Source organism: Typopeltis vanoorti, chromosome 17, assembly GCF_054136105.1.
Source record: "Typopeltis vanoorti isolate ZY-2024b chromosome 17, IOZ_Tvanoo_1.0, whole genome shotgun sequence".
Taxonomy (NCBI): Eukaryota; Metazoa; Arthropoda; class Arachnida; order Uropygi; family Thelyphonidae; genus Typopeltis; species Typopeltis vanoorti.
The window spans coordinates 94,562,254-94,588,123 of NC_143565.1; the positions used below are offsets into that span (position 1 = coordinate 94,562,254).

At 35.0% G+C, this 25,870-nt stretch overlaps 1 protein-coding gene across 4 annotated transcripts in view; it reads right to left on the reverse strand.

Moving 5' to 3' along the window:
* The window catches only part of Lpin (phosphatidate phosphatase LPIN), a 443,299-nt gene that overhangs the window by 161,049 nt on the left and 256,380 nt on the right, over positions 1-25,870 (reverse strand). For all 4 annotated transcript variants that reach the window (XM_090407132.1, XM_090407133.1, XM_090407129.1 and 1 more), the window contains 2 exons: positions 22,174-22,299; positions 68-177 (listed from right to left, as the gene is read on the reverse strand). In XM_090407132.1, the coding sequence (XP_090263258.1) occupies positions 68-177; positions 22,174-22,299 (236 nt within the window). The remainder of the gene's footprint in view (positions 1-67; positions 178-22,173; positions 22,300-25,870) is intronic.

Sequence of the window (25,870 nt, forward strand, 5' to 3'; positions counted from 1 at the left end):
CATGGAGAGAGAGGGAAAAAAAAAAAAAAAAAAAAATATATATATATATAGACACACACACACATACCTATCAGAATTGGGTATCTTAATCTTTGGAGAACTGGTGACTTGAGGTTCGTTAGTTGGTACATTTGAAACTGGAGATCTCTGTACCGAATACACATTATTAGAATTGGACTGGATGAATTAAAAAAAAAAAAAGAAAGAAAGAAAAGAAAATGCAGTTGAATAACTACAGAAACCTGAAATACAATTTTATTGCTAAATAATAATGAATTCCATCTCATAATTATTCTTTAAAGCTCAGTAATTTAAGGATATTAATATTTACCTCTGAAACAGTCACAAGAAATTAAAAGTTTAATATTAATAAATGAAGTACTATTAATTATATTAATATTTATTAATAATTAATTATAATAATTTATACAATACTTATTTTCTGTAATTATAATAGTTATTAATGTTTATTAATAAAGATATCTAACACCTGTATGTGATAGATGTCTTTCATTGCCTGGTGAAACACCACAAGCCAGCTTTTTGTAGGTGTGAAATGGCTTCTGCCATGTTTCAACCACGGAGTAAGGTCTCTGGTTTCTGTCCCCCCTTTCTACTCACATGCATTTTGGTGATGGCCTTATAGGCATACTCATTACACTGTTATCATTTTCTATTAGGAAGTAAGTTTCTGCTCTATTTGAGGGTACAGCAGTAAAACAGTTTTTCATAGACTGGCGCCAGATAGTGCATGGGACTGAACCCCATGGTAATGAATCTGTTGCAGGCTTCCCAATCAGCTGGCAAATAATCCTGCTGCCACTTACGCTGCCAGGTCAATGTTATGCAAGGGGTATTGTCCAAGGCCACATCTGCCACTCTCTACTTGTGAATTATATACATAAGTTTCTCATCCTGGCTGCATGCCCCTACTTTCTTCCTTCCCTATTTGTTAATGTGTTTTTCAATATCCAAGTAATAATTTCAGATATTTTGACAACTTTTGCAATATGCCCTCTAAACATCAACTCTTTGTCCACCATTACTACCAAATCCCTAGCCTCACTGATTTACTGCATTCCAGTATCGATGTAATACACATTATGCAATTATTTTTATCCTGGAGTGCATAACTTTATATTTTCAACATTAAATTGACCACCATTATCTTTCGTGCACAATGCCTTATTCCTGCAGGATATCTACATCACCTTTATCAACTATTGTCCTCTCAGTTTTTGCATTATCATCAACAACTGAATATTCCCCTCATAAATGATAGAGAATGATAACATTGCATAACATTGATTTAAGGGGCCTCCATTAAATCATTCCCTATATCATTATACATAAATTAAAGAGTAGCGGCTCTAGTACAGAGCCTTGAGGTACTCCATCATCACCCTCATTCTCCTAGATTCCACTCAACCATATAATATTCCACAGTGTCTCTCTGTTAGCCATTCCTATCCATGCCACCATCTTCACATTCGTTCCATTTGCACAAACTTATAGGGCAGTTTTCCGCATGGCATTGTCAAATGCCTATGCAAAGTTTAACAGTATCATAGTATAGCATTTCTCTTACCTAACTCTGCTCTCAATCTATTACAAAATGTCAAATAACTAAGACAGGAGCTACCTTTTACAAAACTGTTCTGCCCTTTCCCTTCAGAGTATCATATTCTATCCATTACTAGATTTTATCTTAAATCAACTTTTTCAATATTATAACCATCACTCCTTAGATACTAATTGGTCTGTAATTTTTCACTTCAAGTCTTGGAGCCCACTTGCATGCAATGGAACTATTTTCCTTTCCTTTGTTGTAAACTTGCCAGAGCTGGAACTATGTCAGAGGTGCTGTCAATTCCCTTGCATGTTCTCGTAACACACAGGTAGCCAAGCTATACAAGTCCCACTGGAGTATTCACATTAGGAATGCAATTAGTATTCAGTTGATGTGGTATGTTTTGCAAATATTCAGCTTTGCTGAATCAGAAAATAATTCAAAATTCAGTTGGCCAAGGCAAAAGCATCGCAACAAATGAAATGAGTCAAGCAATCATGTTGTTGTGTTGGAAAAAGTACTGATTCACTATTGGTGAGTCATCCTTCTTCTGACCCAACATACAGTAACGATTAGATCTAAGGATAAGGACATACTTATGCCTCCAGAAGAAGAGCTAAAAGGATAGTGTACATATGCTCACTCAGAAGTATGTCTAACCATCTGAGGGTTGTAGATATTAAGTGATTTTGAGAAGTCTATAATTAAAGTTGATAATGTCTGTGTAAAAATTTACAAGAGAAAATTATGTATCAGTATTGAAATATTATTATTAGATATAAGATGATCTATGTATTAGAGCCATGTCAAAACAGTTCGGAGTTGCGGTGCCCAATCGGCTGCCGCTATGAGCATGACGTAGTCATCGAGAGAGGGCGCTCGTATTTACAATATAAGGTCTGGCAGGAGATTCAATCGCTCTCTTGTTTTCTGTTCCTGCGTTCCTGATCCAATTCCTGGATAGCTGTGGAAGCTTACCGGCGGTACCCAGCAACAATCTCCCGGTTGCTGTACGTGCCGCGCCGAGTACACTCAAAGAAGGAATAAGGCCGGATTTCCAGTAAAGAGCCGTTGGTTAGTTATGCCAACGTGTAGTCAGCGAAAGGTGAACCTTTCGAAGAAAATAGAAGTCGCAGATGCCATGACAATACATGGTGAGGAAGTCTCAGCAACTCTGCGAAAAGACAAGAATGGTAATGTACAAGTTTTCATACTCATTTTGAATAGTAACCAAAGAAGGAATAGGAACCAGGGAATTAAGGAGCTCCACACAATTAACTTTCATATAGTGCCTAAAGGACTGTTTTTGGACTAATCTGTCCATGTCTAATAAGCTAGTGCCACTCTAAGCTTATGCTGAGAAGGGAACTAAACCTTTGAACTGTTTATTTTGGAAGAACCATTTATGATATTATGTTAGAAATTAGCTTGAATATTAACTAAGTTTGGGGGGGGGGGGATAAAGCCTGAGCATAAATAAAAATATTATCCCATGTTAAAAATGCAAGACGGAATACGTCTGATATGCTCTACACAAGGATTGTATATAACTATGTGCATGTGTTGTTTTTATATGTGGGAACTGAGTAACTCTGTGTGAATTAACTGAGTCTGAACATAGTAACACAAAAGAAAGTGTGAGACTGTTAGAATAAATTTAGGAGTAGATATTTTGGATATCCTAACATAAAAGGGGGGGGGGGGGGTTTCAGACTGTTTAGTATTGAAATTACTATTTAAGGTGTATATATGTAAGTGTTTTAAAATAAATGTATTTCTTTAACCCAAAGTTCATGAGTCTGTCGCTTTCTGAGATTTGAATTACCACTTATTAAACTTTCGGACCAGCATAAGAAAAGGGGGAATCCACTGCAATAAGAAAAGGGTGGACCACGACTGCAAATCACGTGATCCCGTTAATATTTTGAGTTGTTTAATTGCGCATCAGAATTCAGTTGCTGGCTGGTGCAGTCATTTTTAAACAATTATAAATTTGTCAGCAACAGAATAGCTGATGTCATAAAGTAATAGATAACAGAAACTGCAGAATATATATTAACATAGAATAAATATAAATAAAAAGAAAGAAATCAAGATGTAACACTGTCATAATGCTCAAATGCACTTAATGTGGTGTTGTTGTCTCTGTCTTTATTTTAGTTCATATTACCCAGTCTTAAAATACTGAAAAGGAGTATGATTTTGGCCATAAATAATCAATCAAGCTATATTAGAAACTTTCATGATTTATGACGATTCAAAATTTTTGCTTCAATTTCAGAATTACTTCCAATTATTAAGCTACTGAAAACGTGTTATCATGAAAAAATTTCTCTGTAAAGAAATTAACAGAACATTTGATACTTGATTCAAAAAACAAATATATTATTTCTATAATATCATATCCAAAACTGATTATGTTAAGTGTTCTGATTAATGAGAAATCTGAACCTGATTCAGAAATATCAAACAACAAAGGAGTGAACAACATTCTTTAATCAAAAAGGTTGAGACTATCAGAAAATCACTATCTGTTGCCTGCTCTAGGCTGAAAGCAGAATGAATCATGGTAAAACATTAATGATGAGATGATTATATATTTTAATAAATTATTTGTAAAAAGAACTGAAGATTTGTGTAGGAGCAAGAATGGAAAATCACACTGTCCATTTTGAGTAAAATAGTAAGAAAATTTCATTTGGCAACAACTACCAGTGTATACAGTAAAAGTGTTTTTTTTTTTCAGAAGCCAGAAATATATATGAACAAACTACCAAAAAAAAAAACTGTAAAAATTGCTTTTCCAACATCACAATTTTTGTAATAGATTTCACAGTTTGATATGAACACAGATGATTAAGAAAATAACTATTTATTAACTTAAAAGCTAATATTTCGCTGGTATTATATCCAGCATCTTCAGAGCACACAACACAAAGTTTGTTACAAATGCAAAACAACCACAATCCGGTGTAACAGTGGGACTAGTAATAGTAATTGCAGCATGCACCACAAGAAAGTCCTAATATAGCGATATCTAGGTTTAAAAAAAAAAAAAAAATATATATATATATATATATTATTCACTAATGTACCACTGATTGAAACACTTAACTTACTAAATTCACAATTTCCACAGGCAGGTTATTTTACTTGGAAAGGGAAAATATACAAACAATTAGATGGGACAGTTATGGGTTCGCCCCTTTCTTCCCCCCTTAGCCAACTTCTACATAGAACATCTGAAAAAATTAGCTATCAACACAGCCACTCTCAAACCTAGTCTCTGGCTACGCTATGTTGATGATGTGTTTGCTATTTGGCCACATGGCCCAGACACATTGAATACATTTTTAGTGCATCTAAATAGCCAGCACCCTAAAATCCACTTTACAATGGAACTAGAAGCCAATGACTGCCTACCCTTCCTGGACATACTGATCACACGTCTTCCAGAAGGTTCCTTATTGTTTTCGGTTTATAGAAAATCCACACATACAGGGAGATACTTACACAAACAATCACACCATCACCCTTCTCAACAATATGGTATCTTAAAAACACTAACCTATAGAGCTAGAGCAATCTGTTCCAATGACATTGCTCTCACTGCTGAACTTTCTCACCTAAGACACACCTTCTTTGGTTATAATCCCCATAAAATAGATAACATACTAAATGCTACCCAGAAATCCCCTCTATCTACCACAGAAGACTACAACAAAACTATCACCATCCCATACATTAAAGGCACATCTGAAAAGATATCTAGGGTGCTTAATAAACACCAACTACACACAGTATTTAAACCTTATGTAAAATTAGCAACTCTCATCTGTTCACCTAAGGACAAATGAACTCCTTTATCACATCCAGGAGTCTATGAAGTGCCCTGTTCTTGCCATCAAGCCTACTACAGATAGACAGGAAGAACTGTGGACATCCACCTCAGTGAACACAAAAAATATATCCGACACGTGCTATGGCAAGTTGGGTCTGGCAGACCATGCTTTGGATACCCCTGCACACAGGATCAATTGGAAAGAAACAAAAGTAATGCACAGAAGCTTCTACAAGTCAGAGAGGTTGTTCCTGGAATCAACAGAAGCCTTAAAACATACTCCAAACCTTAACAAGTATGGCTGTATAAATCTACCAAAGATTTGGGAGACAGTCATATTAAAGACCAAATTAATATTTATTACTTTTATTTTATTTCATTTTTTCAAACTTTCTAAGACTATCATTTGGACTATTATTTCAAAACTTTGAATTTTTTTACTTTTATTTTTTTATTTTTTTTAAATCTAGATGGTGCCATATTAGGACTTTAGTCTTGTGTTGCACACTGCAATTACCATTACTAGCCCCACTGTTACACCGGATTGTGGTTGTTTTGCATTTGTAACAAACTTTGTGTTGTGTGCTCTGAAGATATTGGATATAATACCAGTGAAATATTAGCTTTTAAGTTAATAAATAGTTATTTTCTTAATCATCTGTGTTCATATCAAACTGTGAAATCTGACGAACACATTAGCCTATCCACGTATATAAACATCGCAATTTATCACAACATCATTCTGATTATTCCATAATTATTCCCTATATATAACAATTCAAATCAAAGCTCCATTAATATCTTTTATTTTGCAACTTAAGGAAATAAAAAGCAACGTTTCTTGAAAAATTAAATGTTAAATTGTACAGTTTTGGCTATAAATAATCAAACAAGCTATATTAGCAACTTTCACAATTTATGTCAAGATTCAAAATTTGCAAAATGTAAAATATGTAAAATGCAAACAGTAAACATGCATCACCACAATGCATTACAAATTTTGAAGTAAAGTAAAGTTTTATTTTTGCATTTTCATGTAGAGGTAAAGTATTATCAAGTATATTTTTTATTCTTCAATTTTCATAAAATCACTTTAAAAAGGAGTATATTTTTCGTTCAAAACCTTTTTTTTTTGTAAAATTTAATTCGCCATGGTACACTTCAGCCAAATAATTCAGTGCATTGGCTAAAGTGCAAACCAAATATCTGATATTCGTTTATTTGGCAAAATCATACTTCAGTACATCCCTAATTCACACTGATATTTTTTAATAGGCTGAGTATTTCCAATTCATCTACCTCAATTCTCATAACAGTGTCACATCAGAAATTGTAAAATCCCAACTTGGATGATACACCCTTGCAAAATGATTTCTTAGTAATTCAACTATTTCTTCTGCTTCTGTCATCCTTCCATAGTCATTCTTACTTGCTACATAATGAAAAAAACTTTTTGTATTTACTCTGGCTTGCTTAGCTAGTTTACTCTCGTAATCTAATATAGCCTTCCTTACCATACTAGCCACCCTTATTGCCTGTGCTTTGTATTGCTCTTGAGCATGCTGATCATTTTTTCTTTATATTTCCTCCACCTTTTTTTTTGCAGTTCCTGTTTTATATCACCACTCATCCACTTAACCCCCACATGGTTTATCTTCCTGATCTTGGGTATGCAAGTCTGATACTACTTCTCCTAAACAGTCCATAACTACTTCCCATGCACTACTGACATTCTTTACTTGTAGCTTCTTAAGACATGGCACTGCTCCAAGCTGCCTCTTAAATTTATCCTAATCACCACAGTTTATGTGGAACTAATCAAGATTAGTTCCACATAAACCTTTGTTGACTGAGAATTCTACATATTTAGCAACATCCCCTTTCCCAATCAGAGGGCATGGCTATGGATACATTTTTTGATTCTATTACCAGATCCAGCACTTGAAAACCCTGGCGACTTCCTTAACAGGCTGTTTCAGGTAATTATCCCTTGCATAACAACAACTGTATAAATTCCATTTCTGTCTTACCACGTGCCCTTTCCTCCCTCCACTCAATGTCCTCACAGTGCAAGTTCCCCATTATAACTGCTTGGCATACACTCAATGCGCTCATCTGCTAACCCAATGCAATAGACCTGATTTCTGTGGACTCCCTAGTCTATAGCAGCAACCAACAATATATTTTGTTAACTCACACCACATGGCTTCAAATGATCATTACCTCAGGACCTAAGATCCTCTTGTAACTTCTATTTTTGTTGAAGTTTTTCAGCTATCATCAGTAATACCCTTTCTCCTCCTACTGTCTTATTCCACCTATCTTCTCTGAAAATTCTATATCCCTGTAACTATATCACTTTTCTGTCAATCTGGTCTCATTGATGCTAATAATAATAGCTTTACTAACATTCTTGGATGTGCAGCTTTCATCACATTCTCATTAAATATATCTTTTATCATGAAATCTCCTTATAATGCATTATCTTTGCACCCAGATTCTTGCTCTTTCATACTTTTCCTATTCACTTTTTCTTTCATTCTCCCTCTTGCTGTGCCACAAAACATTTATCAAGTCTCTGTCCTGTGAAGGATGAAAGACTCAGTGTAAGTGTGCCTTTGTTTCCTCATTGTCACTTCTTCATCCACTTCATGCATACTTTCATATTTCATCCACTTGCTCACTGCTTCTTTATAACAATTACTGCATGTTCCAGACAAGATTTATGCAAGCATACTTTAGAAGATGCTAAGAAAAATTATGGAAGAGAAAAAAATTATGGTTTCAGGCCAAACAGGGATAGTCAAGATCAGATTTCCACGTTCAGACAAACAGGTAATAATGGAAATGTAACAAGGATCTATATTCAAGTTTTAGATATGAAAAAGGCATATAACATATGAGAAAAACTTGTTCAAAACTTATATGAGGTAAACCCGACAGAACAACAGATTATATTTAAGCTGTAAGAATTGGCATACAGAATTGAAAAAGGTAGTACAAAATGGGTTGATGTAAAATCAGGTGTATGTCAAGGATGCACACTTCTCCACTGTTATTTATCATTTATATGGATCACATTATGAATGTAAGTGGCATTGATTCTGATATCAAAATTAAATATTCAACTTAACTCTTTACTTGATGCAGATGTTATACTACTAGATGAATCTGTACAAGATTTCATGATTCTTAAGTAAACTGAATAACTGTTATAATATGTTTGGTGTGAAAGTCAGCAGTAAACTGATGAACATTTTATGAACTGGAAAATATTAGCTGCATTCTAAATAGAGAACCTATAGAACAAGTAAAACACTTATTTAAAAAAATAGTTATTTAAGTACAATTTAATAAAAATGGCAAACTTGGAAATCGATAATAGTATAAACAAAGCTGGTGTGATGGGGAGTCAGCTGAATAAATCTGTATGGAATGAAAGAGAAATCAGCCAAAATACTTAATTAGCAGTATACAAGACAGTTCAAACCATATTCAACTTGATTTGAGATTTGGGTTTAAACAGTTAATGAATAGAGACCTAGCCTCCTAAACAGAGTTCTGAAAAAAACTGAAGAGGAGCAAACAAATAGTAATTTTTTTTTTATGTTGAGCTCATACACAAGAGGCTGGTTGAACAACCATATATGGGTAATGGGGTTGGGAAAGGAGGAACTTATTTACATTTGATTTAAAAGATTGTATATTGTATTCCTTGGGAAACACAACAGGGAGAAGACTTCCACAATACTGTAGTTGCAGGGAAGAAGAAAGAGGAAAAGAAAAATGTTCTGTGGGTTTCAAGGTGCACTGTGAAGGGACATTGACCAACAAGCAGCAGCTACACGTGTTCCAACGAGCTTAGTACCAAGTGGGGAAATTACTGATGCATATTAATGGCAGCAACATATTAAAAATGAAGATATTAGAGAGGAACTTTACATTGTTAGCATGCAAGAATATGTGAAAAGGACTAATCTAGTATGGTAACTTAAATAGAACTTTAAGAGTAAAAGACCCAGAGGAAGACCAAGACCTGGGTGAAACTGATGTGGCAAGAAGTGTGTTATGAGCAAAATATAAAATCTGACAATACTGGAGTCCTAAAAAATAACAGACTAAGCTAGAGGAAAACTGTCAATAATAATAGCAGGGTGGTCTTAAAAGTCCTCAGCTTTGGCCATATATGGCAACACTATTGGCACAATTTTTTTTCTAAGTTGGTACATCTGTCATAAGCATCCACGTGAAATTGCAAATCATTCCATCAAGTAGCTTGTTTTATACAGCTGTCTGAAACAAAAGTGTTGTCTGTATCCCTTGAAATGAATATAATTGAGTATCATGCCATTATAAAATTCTTTATAAAAGAAGGTTTAAGGCCAAAAGAAATTCATTCAAAGTTCATAAAAGTTTATGGGCACTTTTCTTCATTTTCAACAATTAAGAAAGGCACTACTGAGTTTGAATGTGGCCATACCATCCTTGAAGATGATCCACATGAAGGACATCCAAAAAGTGTAACACCACCAGAAATCATTGATCAAGTGCATGATATGGTATTGGATGACCGGCGAGACAAAGTGTGTGTGAATTGCTGAGACTATAAGCATTTCAAAAGAACATGTTGGATATATTTTGCATGAAGAATTGCAAATGAAAAAGCTTTGTGCAAGATGGGTGCCACGCTTGCTCACAGCAGGTCAAAAACCCACTCGCATGAAAATCTCTGAACAGTGCTTGGAGAGTTTTAACTAGAATAAAACTGATTTTGTGCATCGATTTATTACTATGGATGAGACTTGGATTCACCATTACACACCAGAATCCAAACAGTCAAAACAGTGAACAGAAGCCGGTTGTTCAGTGCCAAAGAAGACAAAGTCAGTTCCATCAGCAGGAAAGGTCATGGCATCAGTGTTTTGGGATGCTAAAGGCATTTTGTTTATTAATTACCTTGAAAAGAGTAAAAAAATAACCGGGGAATATTATTCCAATCTTCTGACCAGACTAGACAAAAAAATTTGTGACAAAAGACCCAGTTTGCAGAAGAAAAAATCATCTTTCATCAAGACGATGCTCCTGCCTACAAAGGTATTTTGGCAATGGGAAAATTTAGGGATCTGCACTATGAATTGTTGGAACAGCCACCCTATTCTCCAGATTTGGCTCCCTCTGACTTCTGTCTCTTCCCCAAACTAAAACTCTTCCTTGCTGGTCAGCATTTTTCTTTGAATCAAGAGGCGATTGCAGCTGTAGAGGGGTATTTTGCAGATCTTAGTGAGAACCACTACAGAGATGGGATAATGGTGCTGGAATAAATGTATTAGTCTTATGGAAGATTATGTTGAAAAATAAAAATAATTTTGAAATTATAAATTAGTTTTTTCATTGTTAGGCCGAGAACTTTTCAGACCACCCACGTAAATAAGTAATTATGCAATCTTAATTGCATTGTACTGTGATAGTATTCTGCATAAAGTTTGACAGTACACATATTTGAGTCAAGGTTCAGCAATGTTTTTTTTTAAACTATTTGAAATAAAAATTTTCATGCCATACAGTATCAAACTATATCACAGTTATCAAATGATAAATAAATTCTAGATTTTGCTTTTGTTGGGGACATAGTTTAAATTCATGAGTTTAGTTTAAAATAAATGTCAAGGAATAGTTCAAAAGCTGAATCCCTTTGATGTTACAACTTTCTATTATAATTGCTAAATAAAAATAATCTGACCTGCTTTCTGTTTAGCAAAATGATTTTGGAATTTTTATACACAAGTTTACTTCATGTTGGAAGCTTAATGGATTTTTTACAACACTCAAAAAAGATTAAAACAGAATTTAATACTTCCTATATTTCGTCTCAGTCACTGAGACATCTTCAGGGATTACAAAAAAACTAAGGTAACATAAACACAAATAACAAACAATACTAAGCCCAACCACGTGGGTAACACTAAAGTCCTAACTAGGTGGAGCGCCCTCTAAGGGCGGTTGTAAGTGGCCTCGAAAGTATGGTGGGACCTCTGGTGATAAGTATTTCCTAAATCTTAGGAAGCTTAATGCAACCATATTTATTAAGATTTGGTTGATTTCTGAGAGCTGCTTCTGATTCTAAGAATAGTCTCTTTTTTTAATTTGCTGTAGTGGAGCATGGTGGTTTTTTTCCCATAAGATCCTATGGGTTGTATCCAAGACATGGTCAGCAAGGCCTAACTGACCATAGTCGTGGTTGCAGATGTATGACTTGTGTTCCTCCACCTGGAGGAACACAATTCATACATCAAGTCATGTACTCAACCTGGCTAGGAACATTCAACTTCGGAAATCTACTAAAGTTTACTTATTTGATTCCCCCCCGACCTCCTATATTTGCCTCAAAACTGTTAGTTTAAGTATAAAATAAAACTGAAAAACTGTAATTATTTCTAAATTTATCATAATCATTAAATTCTTGATATATATATATATATACCTTACAGAAGTGTACATATCAGGATATTATGACAGTACTACAAAATTAAGTCTGTTATTAATAGCTTTCTATTAACAATTTTCTTCCAATTAATATGTTCTTTGTTAAGCCGCCAACATTTCAATCTTCTAAAGCACTTATGTAGGTCATTTTTCTTGCAATCAGTTTTACTAGCAAAACTGTTTGCAAGAAAAGACCTACAATCAGTTTTACTAACCTTTCCTTTCATAATCTGCTTAAAGTTAACCATACTTAAATAATAAAAATGCTAATTTTTTTGATATTTTCATTTTTAGTATGATTCTCCCATTGGTGCTATGCTACCTGCTCACTCCCCTAATTTTTTTTTTTAGAAGTCTCATACCTGTCATCCCTAGTCTTTGATAAACTGTTTTATGTCTAACCCAGAGATTCCCAAACTTTCTCAGTGCACAGCACCCATAGTGTTTCAGTAATTTTTTTCATGGTGCCTCTAATAGGATACTAGGGGCACCTAAAAAAATTACCTTTTTGTTCTTTCAATTCTGTTAACTTTCTCGTAAAATAATTACGGTATTTACTAGCCTTAGGTAGATTGGTCTCTAAGTGGTATTACAGTTTATTTGAAAGCATGCACTCTGGAGCTAACACTACTTTCAAACAAAATACACACTGCACGATGCTCTTTGTGATTGGTTTTACTTTGGTAGATGTCAAAGTCTAGATAAGTATTGTCATATTTCTGATATTTCCATTTTTCCAGAACATTGTCTCTGATTTGTCATCCTTTTCTTCACTGTTATTAATGGTTAGGAATCTTTCCATTTTTGTGTATGAGGAGTAAAAGTCAACAAAATAATTAAACGAACTTTGCTAAATCTTACAGAAACTTGTTCAAAACACCCTTCAGTTCTTTTGATTATTGACAAACCGAATTTACAGGTATTTATATAAAAAATCTAAGAAACAAACAAGTTTGAAAAGTTACTGGTGTAGCTGAAAGTGCAAGTAAACCAAAATATGTCTCATTCGAGAATGTTACCAAAAGGAATGCGATTATGATGATATTCAGCCTGTATCTTCCCCACTGCTGGGCGAAGGCCTCTCCCATTGTGGGAGGGTTGGGTCTACTTCTCCCATGGTGACTCACTCCATACTGGGAGAGTGTATATATATATATATATATTTATATATATGTATAAAGTATTTTACCTTGGGTATAACAAATGTTAAAGATACCAAGCTATTTTAAACCTGGTTTTACTCCATTTCCCAAGTAAGCAAACAGACAAACAAGTCAAGTTTGCACCTGCAAGTGTTGCAAGTCTAGCTGACCCTGCACATAGTGCAAGACCAAGGAAACTCATAGTAAAAGTAGAATAAGCTCTGAACCGGGTGATTATAAAATAATGTCGTGTTCAGAGCCCTCTAGCGAGTAATTTATTGGATGAAACACGCCAATATTCGGTAGACGTACACAGTGGAACATGGGGATTCGATTTAACAAAAAAGTACCAAAAGTCGCCAACAGGGGAAATTTTGGCACTGCCAATTTAATTTTAGTAGGTGTGACTAATGAATGACTAAATGGCAAATGAGAGACAGCACACATCAATTTCATTACGTTTATTGTTAATTACAAATGAGGTTCAATATAACCACCATTCTGATGTTCCAGGAACTGCATATGCACGACATTTTGCAGTGGCTCGCAACATATCGGAATTGATTTGTCTCACATGTAACATTATTTGATCTTTCAAAGTTGGAATATCGGATACATGTCCTTGATACACAATGCTTTTAAGAAATCCCCACAGCCAAAAGTCACAAGGATTGAGATCAGTGATCTCGGTGGCCATGGCATGGGAAATGCACGACTAATGATTCTTCTGTCAGAGAAATGTTGTCGCAAAATGCACTGTACCTGAAGTCTGATGTGGGGTGGTGCACCATCCTACATGAAGATGGTCAAATCGAGACATCCTCTTTGCTGCAGTTGTGGAGCCACAAAGTTCTGCAGCATATTGGCATACCTGTTAGCATTGATGAAACAGTACTGGTCTATTTTGGCGATTTTCCTCGTAAAAGTATGAACCGATGATAAAAGATGCAGTAAATCCGCACCACACTGTGACTTTGGGCGAGTGGATAGGCATCTGCAGACACACGTGCGGATTAAATGCAGCCCAAATGCGACAGTTGCGTGTGTTAATATCGCCGTTCAAATAAAAGTGTGCTTCGTCACTCCATAAAATCTGCTACGGCCATGCATCATCCACTTCCATGTGCGCTAAGAATCTCAAAGATAGGTCGATTCATATGGTCGCATCACCAGGGCGCAATTCTTGAACATGACTTATTTTATAGGGACAAAACTTCAACATCTGATGTAGGATTTTCCACACCGTTGTGTATGCGAAATCCGTTTGCTGGGATATTGCTCGTGCACTGCTGGTACCCTGCACATTTGTCATCTCTTGTTCCACAATAGCAGTTGCAACTTGTTGGTGACTGATTGATTTGCGTCCCCTGCCTACCTGCACTGCTAGAGTTCCAGTAGTTTCAAATCGCGGAATCAGTTTTCGTAAGTTTGTTACACTAATCAGTCCTTTTTGTAAATTTTTCATACGCCGAAAATCACGAAGCCAAGCTGGCATTATTGTTCCACTGATAATAAAGTTTGACTAACAAAGCATGCTCACATAAGGTAAGAGGCATCGAAAAGCAGTTCGTCTACAAATGATAAGAAATCTCACAGGCTTTCCTTTTATTGCATGATCGCTCACAAGAAATACGATAATGCAAATTAATGCATCTTACTCTGTAAACAGCACCAAAATTTCCCCTGTTGGCGACATTTGGTACTTTTTTTTTCCTGTTAAATCGAATCCCCATATTCCACTGTGTACATCTACCAAATATTGGTGTGTTTCGTCCAATACATCACTTGCTAGAGGGCTCTGAACACTCGACGTTATTTTATAATCACCCGGTATATTTGTATGAATGTATGAAGGTGAAATGCGATCACAAAAATCCGTGCCCAAGATGGGATTTGAACCAACAGCTTTTGGCTGAAGAGCGAATATGCTAACCACTCGGCCAACCAGGCTGGCAAAAAGGAATGTAGCTCAATCTAATGCTGAAACTGTGAACTACCTCAAACTAGTAGTCCACATGGTGTCTGACAGACGTCAAGTATCACTGTTTCCATCAAAAATTTAAAATATCCCATGGTACACAGTTTGGAAACCACTGGTCTAATCCAATCTGAATTCTATAAATTAAAACTGGCTTGAACACTGTCTTGTATTTTAGTGTTTTGGTTAATTTCTCTCTTATTTAATATAAATTTTATTCAGCTGGCTCCCTACAATACAAGTTTTATTTCGTTATCTATTTTCACTTTTAATGTGCTATTTTCACTTAAAATTGCATATAAATAACTGAAGTATTTTACTTCTTCTATAGAAGGGATCAGTAAATTTTTTGTTTAAGAAATTGAGTAGAAAAGGGAGTTTAAGAAATGGAAAGTGTTAAAACATATATTTTGAAATATTTATTGAACATTTTTTACATTTAACAAAAATGTAAAAAATGTGATTATTGATACTGAACTTCTCAAGTGAGTCTCCTAGAAAGTGATTATGCCACAACTTTCATTTTTCAACACAATGGGAGATTCATTGTTCAGATGGTTAATAATACCACATCACTTATTTAAAAAATGAAGTGACTTATAACATGAATTCATGTACCTATCACCTAGCACACATGGATGTTATTTTGTTCCTGTTTTAACTATTTTATACTCACTACCACCTCAATGATTATACTTCAGTACCTTGCAGTATGTTCTGCTTATGATATGCAGGCAAACTAAAGAAGTTTGTGGTGTATGCTTGTTGTAAATGTAGGTTAAAAGTTAAAGGGCAGCAGTTGTGTGTTTAAAGAGCCACATGTTGTTTGTGAACCACAAGTTGCCATCCCTATAGATACTCCACTGAGAATCCTATTGATTACTACTTATCCTCATCTGTTCGGTCAAATATATATATATTCAGACATATACCTACTCACAGGTGATACAGTATTCAATACTGAACATAAAGATAATCTTCATGAATGGTAGGCAGAGTGACATGGACAAATATCAAAATTGGGAATTGGACAATGAGACTTATTTGTCCCTATGGTCCTACAGAATTCTATAAAATTAAAAAAAAAAAAAAAGGGGGAAACTTTAGATCTTCTTTAAGATCTGAACAGCTCAGTAGGAAATGAATACTAGACATATAGAAATATTAATGGAAAAATCTAGAGAAAACAGGAAAGCAAATAATAATAATGGTAACTCTCCACTGGATTTCTGTTTAGGACATGGACTATCATTAGTAATACTGTGTTCCAACATAAAAATGTGCATAAATTCACAAGACGAGAAGATACAAGAAATAAGAAGTCTCAATGACTGTGTTATTGTTGATGGCAATATCTTTCTGCTGGTTGAAGACCCAAAAATATACAGGGAATCAGAAATAAGAAGTGACCAATATTTAGTTTTAGGCAGGATAAAAATGAATTTCATAAAAATATGTACAAAAGCTTTAAAATGAATTAGTCAAGTAGCTTTCAGAGATGAACTGTGGACTAAAATATACAAATATTCTAAAGAAGAAAAAAAAAGTTTAAGAACCAAACCATGGAGGTTTAGTTGCAGACTCTGAAGAAAACACTGATTCAACCAGAGATGTATGAAGGAGAAGTTATCTGCAAAGCAAAGATAGAAAAATCAGTACCCCATATGGAACTCAGAAAGTACTCTATGAGGTACTGAAAGAGTATGCCTGCATATCATAAGCAGAACATACTGCAAGGTGTTGGAGGTTAACCATTGAGGTGGTAGTGAGTTAAAGATATAGTCTTTAAAAAAAAGAAAGCATATTAAAAGTTCCCTCAACTAAATCATCATGTGCTCTATGAGAATACAGAGACAAAATGGAATGAAGTGAAGCAATGTGAAAAAGTAGCTAAACAAAAATTATAGGAAGATTTGTAAGAATATCAGGAAGATGGCAAAATGTTCTGGTGGCTCAGAAATGATAAAGGTGACAATAAAAATTGAAGATATTCTAGATGTTTGTAGTAATTACTTTGAAGACTGTTAAATGAAATAAAAAGTGAAAGAATGATGGTCAAAAATATCCAACAGGAATGCAATCAGGAGTATGCATCAATACTTAGAAAGAGCCATCAAAATATAGAAAGGGAGCAGGAGGATTACACAATATTTGACCAAAATGCTCAAATATAGAGGCATAAAAGTTTTGCAGTGGTTGCATTATATAATGCAGAAGTCAGGTCGACACAGCAGATTCTCATAGTAACCATCTATAAAAAGAGAATTAGAACTGAATGTGAGAATTATAGAGGAATTTTCCTACCAAATGTTCCTGGTAAGATTTATGCAAATATACTTGAGAAGAGACTAACTTGTGGAAGAGAAAGCTGAACCCAGTTTTCCTTTTTCATTTTTGTTTGTTTTTCTCTTCTCTGGATGTGGAGAACAAGCTGGCCAGAAGGAAAACTGTTGACAGAAAGTCCAAAACAAACTTTTTGCTTAGTACTCTGACAGTATTCTGCATCCCTCTTCCCCCATGATGATGAATACTATGAGAGCACTACTCCAATAACATGAAATTTAACCTTTTTGAACTATGTAGTATAGTAACTTGAAAACTTTCATACTTCTATCTTTATGTCAAGTATTATCTACTTCAGCTGCTTTTCCACATTTCAGTATTTTGATGCATTTTTCTACTTAAGTACTGACATGTACCTCTGACTACATTCCTCCTGAATATTCTCTACCACTCTTTTATAACTGTCATTTTAACAATCTTTCAAAGTAATTACTCCTGACATCCAAAATATATTTATCTCGAGTTTTTATATGCTTTATCATCTTTGATTCTTTTTACAGTACTCTCTTTCTCTCTCTTCCACTTTTAGCTTTTTCAATAACTCCAATACATTTTCCCACTATAATGATATTTATCTTCTTACCATATTTTCCATGACTTCTGTTTAGCTACTTTTAAACATTACTTCACTTTCTTATATTTTTCTCTGTATTCTCTGAGAGCACTTGTTGAGCTATTGGCCAAGAACTTCAGATAATTTCTTCTTTTCTCATACTGCTTCTTTAATTTTTTTTTTAAGTACACCATGCCTCTATGGCTGAATTAATCTGTTTTCTTCAGATTTTTCATTGTGTCCACGGTTCTTGATTCCAAAGTCTTTCTTTTTTTTTTTTTCTCCCCCAATAATAATTAAATATTTGAGTGTATAATTCATCTCTGAAAGCTACTGAACTCTTATTCTTTTTAAATCCTTCATACACATATTTCTTTTCAATCTGGAGGAAAACTGTAATATTCATTTTTATCCTGCTTCAAACTGAATGATGATCACTTGCTATTTCAAATCTCTTGTATACTCTTACATCCTGAACAAGTTTGAAGATGTGTACTGTCAACAATAACATAAAATTTTCCTTATTGCTTGTGTGTGTTCTGTCCAATATATTTTACTAGTAATTACTTATACTATATATTTTAGAATATAGTATAAGTAATTACTAGGCCATGTTCTGAACAGAAATCAAGTACTATCACCATTATTAGCAATGCTGTCATTCCCCATTTGAATGACATTACTTCACTGTAACAGGTTACAGTAAAGTAATGTTTAGGTAAGAACAAGTTGTTCTTACCTAAACAGGTAAGAACAACCTGTTTTTCCTGTTTTTATGTTAGCTGTGGCTCTCAAATGATTAAAAAAAATAACCTTTCTACTTATTCTTTAATAGAATCTTCTGTGTGGATTATAACCACAAGTCCAATTTCCTATTTTGAAATTTACCCATCATTTTATCTGATATTGCTCATCTTTTAAGAACTTTATCTTCATGTTTAATGCTAACTATCAGGCAGCTACTTATTTTTTCCTAATAACTGGTGCTAGAATATAACATCCTATTGATGAGTAGTATCTTCCCTATCCCCCCCTGATTTCAGTAACACCCATTATTGACAAGTCTTATGTTCACATAAATGGTGTTACTGAAAACAAAGGGTGGGGGAAAAGCAGGCAAAGATGCTGCTCATCAACATAAGACTTCTCTAATTTTGCAAGTTCTGTTTCTTTTCCAGTGATTTTTCTCACATTGATGATGCTTATCTTCAATCTGCTGACAGTCAATATGTTTCAGTAGTTGATGAAACAGTTTAACTGGGTGATGCTCAAGCCAGCATGACATTTCATGACACTGCAGCATACTCCAGTTAGTTCTAAACTGCTAGCCCCCCTTGTTGCTTCTGATCCAGTTATTGTGAATTGAATAATGGTTAGCACATGTAAAAATTATGGAATTTTTTTATTCTAATATATTTCTTTCTTGTTACAAGAACATCATCATGAGAGAGAGAAAAGAAAAGATCAATTGACAACATTTAAAACTGGCATGAATCATGTGGCATGTTTACTTATTCATGTCACAGTAATAGCTGAGTAATCAAGAGAACACTATTAAAGTTCAAAGGATGTAATGGTTTAATAGTTTGTAATTCAAATACTGTAGAGTTACATAAATATTTATTAACAAAAACCTGTGAACAATTAATCATGATTATTTACCAAAACTTTGAGATAAGCATGCGATTGGAACAGCTAAGATTTGCAAGGAATATACAATCAAATACAAATATACTTGAGTGCAGAATCTTAGTATGATTCAAAAGAACTCTATAACTAATGTCTATGACATAATAAGCATGGCCAGACTTAAGTGATTCCAGGAATTTGATGTAGTCCAAACTGCAAAGATATCTTCCACAAAGATAAGTCAAATGAGGTTAAGGAAAAAACTGATAGTGAAGAGTTGGTTTTCCAGATGTTTCACAAGACAGTCTTCCAAAGTGGTGGTGAGATAAGACTGTTCATGGCTCTTTTTTATATCAACTTATTTTGCCATGTGAAAAGACTTTACATAAATATTTATTTATGCAATTTTTATATAAATACTCATTTATGCAATTTAAGCAATCTACTAATGAATTAGAAAACAATGGTTATTATTTTTGCTTGTACTAATAAATAGTATGTTCTGTTTACTCGCCTGTAGCAAGACACGAGTAAGTGAAAATATGCTAAGTAACTGACATCAGTTTTGAATACTGACATCAGTTTGAATACCTAACCTTTTCTTCTTTCTCTAATGACGTCCTTGTAATAAGAAAGAAAAGGAGTTAGTAAATTTTATAATTTTTTAGATGTGCTAACTGTTATTTAATTCATAATGATATCTACTTGGATATTGAATGAAAATGTTTCATTCAGAAACCAAACGGATATCTAACAGGTTCACCATGAGAAATCTTGGTCAGCTCTCTGCATGTTTTTTTTTACAAGCTATATGCAAGTCTCCTTCCAGTTATTTAGCTTTGACCCTTAAAGTGAACCCTTCTCACATTTTAAGATAAAAGAAATTTAATATATATATATATATATATATATATATATATACACACACACACACACACACGAGAGTGGTCTGAAAAGTTCTCGGCCTCAACCATAGATGGCAACACTATCGGCAAGATTATTTTTTCTAAGTTAGTACATTTGTCATATGCATTTATTTGAAATTGCAAGTCATTCTATCAAGTAGTTTGTTTTATACAGCTGTCTGAAGCAAAAGTGTTGTCTGTATCCCTTGAAATAGATAAAATTGAGCATCGTGGCATTATAAAATTCTTTATAAAAGAAGATTTAAGGCCAAAAGAAATTCATTCGAAGTTCATAAAAGTTTATGGGCACTCTTCTCCTTCATTTTCGACAATTAAGAAACGGGCTGCCAAGTATAAACGTGGCCGTATACCATCCTTGAAGATGTTCCACATGAAGGACATGTGGATCATCTGTCACATGTGGATCAGCTGTAACACCACCAGAAATCATTGATCAAGTGCAAGATATAGTATTCGATGACCGGCGAGTCAAAGTGCGTGAAATTGCTGAGACTACAGGCATTTCAAAAGAACATGTAGGATATATTTTGCATGAAGAATTGTAAATGAAAAAACTCTGCACAAAATGGGTGCCACGCGTGCTCAGAGCAGGTCAAAAACGCACTTGCATGAAAATCTCTGAACAGTGCTTGGAGAGTTTTAACAAGAATAAAACTGATTTTGTGCATCGATTTATTACTATGGATGAGACTTGGATTCATCATTACACACCAGAATCCAAATAGCTGTCAAAACAGTGAACAGAAGCCGGTTGTTCAGTGCCAAAGAAGACAGTCAGTTCCATCAGCAGGAAAGGTCATGGCGTTGGTGTTTTGGGATGCTAAAGGCATTTTGTTCATTAATTATCTTGAAAAGAGTAAAACAATAACTGGGGAATATCATTCTGATCTTTTAACCAGACTAGACGAAAAAATTTGTGACAAAAGACCCAGTTTGCAGAAGAAAAAATCATCTTTCATCAAGACGATGTACCTGCCTACAAAGGTGTTTTGCAATGGGAAAACTTAGGGAGCTGCACTATGAATTGTTGGAACATCCACCCTATTCTCCAGATTTGGCTCCCTCTGACTTCTGTCTCTTCCCAAAACTAAAACTCTTCCTCGCTGGTCAGCATTTTTCTTTGAATCAAGAGGCGATTGCAGCTGTAGAGGGGTATTTTGCAGATCTTAGTGAGAACCACTACAGAGACGGGATAATGGTGCTAGAATAAATGTATTAGTCTTAAGGGAGATTATGTTGAAAAATAAAAATAATTTTGAAATTATAAATTCGTTTTTTCATTGTTAGGCCAAGAACTTTTCAGACCACCCTCGTGTGTGTGTGTGTGTATGCCATTATATACATGCGCCTAAATGCCAGATGCCATTTGCATCTGGCTCCAGAAAGGTGTTGCTATCTCTGTTATAAAGAGTACGACTTATTGTCAGTGTATAATAATTTTCACATTTAAAAGGTGTTCTGCTAGACTTCTGACCTATAATAAATATTCTGTGTAATGTACTTATCTTTTTAATAAATTTATTCTTAAAAATTTGTAAGTTTCTGCAATAGCAGTTCTAATTTCTTTTCATACTATATTCAATATTTCTGCATAACCACTAATTAAACATCTTCATTAGTTCAAAGAAAGTGTCTTATTATGATAACTTGTTCTGAAGCACTAATTAGAGTACAAAATACTTAATCTTAATTATTTAAACCTACAAACCTCTAGTCCTATATTTTTTGTCTCTGTCTCAGTTTCAGCTGTACTTCTCCTCCAAGACCACCATGAATATGACTTGGACTTCTTTTTCTTTGGCATATGTTCGCTGATTAGATGTGCTGTAGTTTTCTGAAATACAAAGAATTTCAAGAATATTCTGAAAGTAGTCTGTTATGCAGCTTAATCAAGATGTCTATGATCACCACATAAAATATACAGTTCACTTAAAATATGACTACCATTCGAATAATTCATAGGCCACCATCTCTTGCTGCTAGAACTGCCACACTATACAGCATGGAGGACTGTCTAAGATCTCTGAGTGTTGCAAGAGGTATGATGTACCACAGTGTTAGATCTGCTTCCTGTAGATCTTCAAAAAACTGGATCACTTGATCCACCTTATCCCATAGATGTTCTCTGGAATTCAAATCCAGCGAATTCAGCAAACTGCTCTCAAACAATACCAACAATGTAGAGCTGTGTATTACCCTGCTGCCATTTGGAAAAACAGTTGCCATGAAGGAGTGTAACTAATTAGCCACAATGAATAGATAGTTTGTAGCAATTGCCGCATGGTCTATGGATATCAGGGCTCCAAGAGATTCCCAGGAAATCATTCCCTATACCATAATGCTATAACTCCCTTACTATTTAAAGGTACCATAAATTTTTCACAGAATTGAAGATGGGGATAGAACAACAGACCATCCCTCAAAAACTGCATATATGAAAAATTTATGGTGGATGCCTACTTTGAAAGTCCATATGGAGGAAAGCATATCAGATTATGATCTAAGAAATACTACCATTCATCCCCTAGTTAAATTCCATAGTCAGCCATTCCACAGTTTTTTTTTTGTCTATGAGCTTGCATAAGACTGGACTGGATTTGCCATGAGCAATAATGAAACATGGCCAATGCCCAAGCAACTGCTATTCTGTTTAGTATCTTTCCACTCCTGGAATACTTCAGATACAGAACTCTGCAAAGAGCACACAGCATCAGCCGTTTCCTGGATGCTATCCTCTGGTTGGTACCCAACAATCTGCCCCCCCCCCTTTTTTTTTTTAACTCTATCAAATGCCAATCAGCAACTTCAAATGAACAGCATGTCACACACCTTCAGTACCACATATACTGGCTTTCACCATGATACAAATGACCTCCAGTGAGGCAGAATGCAAAAGGAATGGTCATATTATTTCAAGTGGAATGTGTAAATATACAGTGCTCTATTCTTGCTGTATAATCTAATACTCTCATCTATTATTCTTAACAATAACATTAACACCAGACTTTCATGAAAAGTGTATACTGTCATTTAAACTAATTTAAAATGTCCATATTAATCCGAAGGCTATGCATTCCTTAACCACTCCTTTGCAACACTGCCAGTTCAGTGAAAATTAAAAGGCAGTATTTTGTATGTAACTTTTGTATATTCTCGAAGCCAATTTATCTGTTTGTGGGATGAAAAATCAGTTGCCAGAACAAAAAACCCTGCTACCTCCATAAGAGATTGACTAACTCATCTTCAATTGAAAAAAAAACCACATAAAGATTCCTCTCGTCATGACACGAATTGAACTTAGGCCTTTTCCAATTGAAGGGTACAATGTACCATTATTCTTCCAATTGCACTATAGAGGCTCCTCTTAAATTTGTATGAAATCAAATACTACTCAGGAGAGTAGTAAAGGTAGCAAATGAAGGCTGTAAGGTGAAGTAACAAAATTTTGAGCAAGAGCAGATCAAAAAGTGGGGATTCCAAGTTGGATAGCCTTTGAAAAGGGATATTAGATTTCACAAAACACATGTTCTGCCCTTTTTGCAGAATGCATCATGAGGATGTAGGTGGGATAGTTCAGGTGGACTGTGGTCGTGTAGGATGCCAACTGAGGTTCTGTCAGGAAAAAGAGATCAGGTTATGATGTATGTAAGTGGTGGTATATGTCACTAATGTTTGTTAATGCCTCGAATGTTGGTAAAATGAATATGGGAGTTTTATAGGGGGAAAAGTTTTTGTGTTATTTTGGCTGTGTTGGGAAATATTTTTATTATTTGTTACAAATAATTTTTTTTTGTATTTTTCATATTTTTATGGAGTTTTTTTTGTGTCTGCAGTTACAACTCTAATATTGTTATGACTGACTTTTTCATATGCAGGATGGCAGATTCAGAAAACAAAGAGTAGAGGGGTGAGAGACTCGTGTACATTACTTACAAGCAAGGAGTGCCCAGACTCCTGTATAAGTGTGGTCTTGGACAGGATTCCCTGCATACCACTGACTTGGTTTCCCTCTAGGCATGACCTGGCAGGGTAAGTGGCAGTAGGATTATTCGCCAATTGATCGGGAAGCCTCCAACAGATGCATTACCATGGGGTTTGGTTCTGTGCACAATCTAGCAGCTAGCTTGCAGAAAACTGTTTTACTGCTGTACCCACAAATGGAGCAGAAATTGGTTCCCTAGTTAAATAATGCTAATGGTATAATGAGCATGCCCAGCAAGGCCATCACCAAAACTGCATATGAGACAGAAACCAGAGGCCCTATTTTGGGGGATGAAACATGGCAGAAGAGCCACTTCACACCTCCAAAAGGCAGGATGGTGGTGTATCATTGGCGATGAAAGACAACTACCACCAAGTCTAGTTGGCATTTCCTCACAACCAGGGAAGATATGCATTTAAGGTGCTACTAATACCTTGAGAAAATTCTTTTAAGGCCAGGATGTCACTGAACATTATTTAAAATATGAACATTGAAGATGGTATTTTTAAAGTTGCTCTCATAAAGTCAGAACTACTCAGTGATTTTTCACATGCAAACTTATGAAAAATGTCATCTCCCCTTCACTTTAGGTATGACTGTATACATACATATCACGAATGAAATTTGAAATTACAAACAGAAGGCAGCCATGGGGTCTTCACTTTCTCTCACATAACTGCTACATGGAGACTTTTGAAGAAAAAGCATTTACCTTTGCCCCACACAGTCCAACTTTTTGGTTATGCTTTGTATATGTATTCTCCATTTGGCCACACACACACACAGCTGAGGCTCTTAGCACCTGACAAATGCATCTTAACAACCAGGATCCAGTTTGCCTTAAAAACAGAAAAAAAAGAACAACAGTCTCCCCTTTCTAGATACCTTAATTACACACAAACCGATGAATCCATGACATTCTCAGTTCACAGAACCATACGCACACATGGGAAGATACATTCACCAACAGTTACAACACCATTCCCAACAATATGGAATTATTTAAAACACTGTACAATAGTGAACAATTTATAAGTTTCAATAATAATGCCCTCAACATAGAACTTGAATGCATTCACAACATCTTCTTAGCCAATGGCTATAATCTCCACAAACCTAAAAAATAGTGAAATACCAGAATCACATACTTCTTCCCACCTCCAGAACAGAGCTTAAATCAAATCTATCATTATCCCTGTATATCCAAGTCACATCTGAAAAACTAGTAAAAATCTTTAAAAAATTCAGCGATGTAACCACTTCCAGACCATATAAAAAAGTGGCATCCCTTATCTGTTCCCCTAAAGACTAACCCTATTCTCCTAAAGCTGCCAGATGTCTATTAGGTACTGTGCAGCTGTAAGTTGTCCTACTATGGCCAAAATAGGCAGGACAGCCAACATCAGCATCACAGAATACAAGG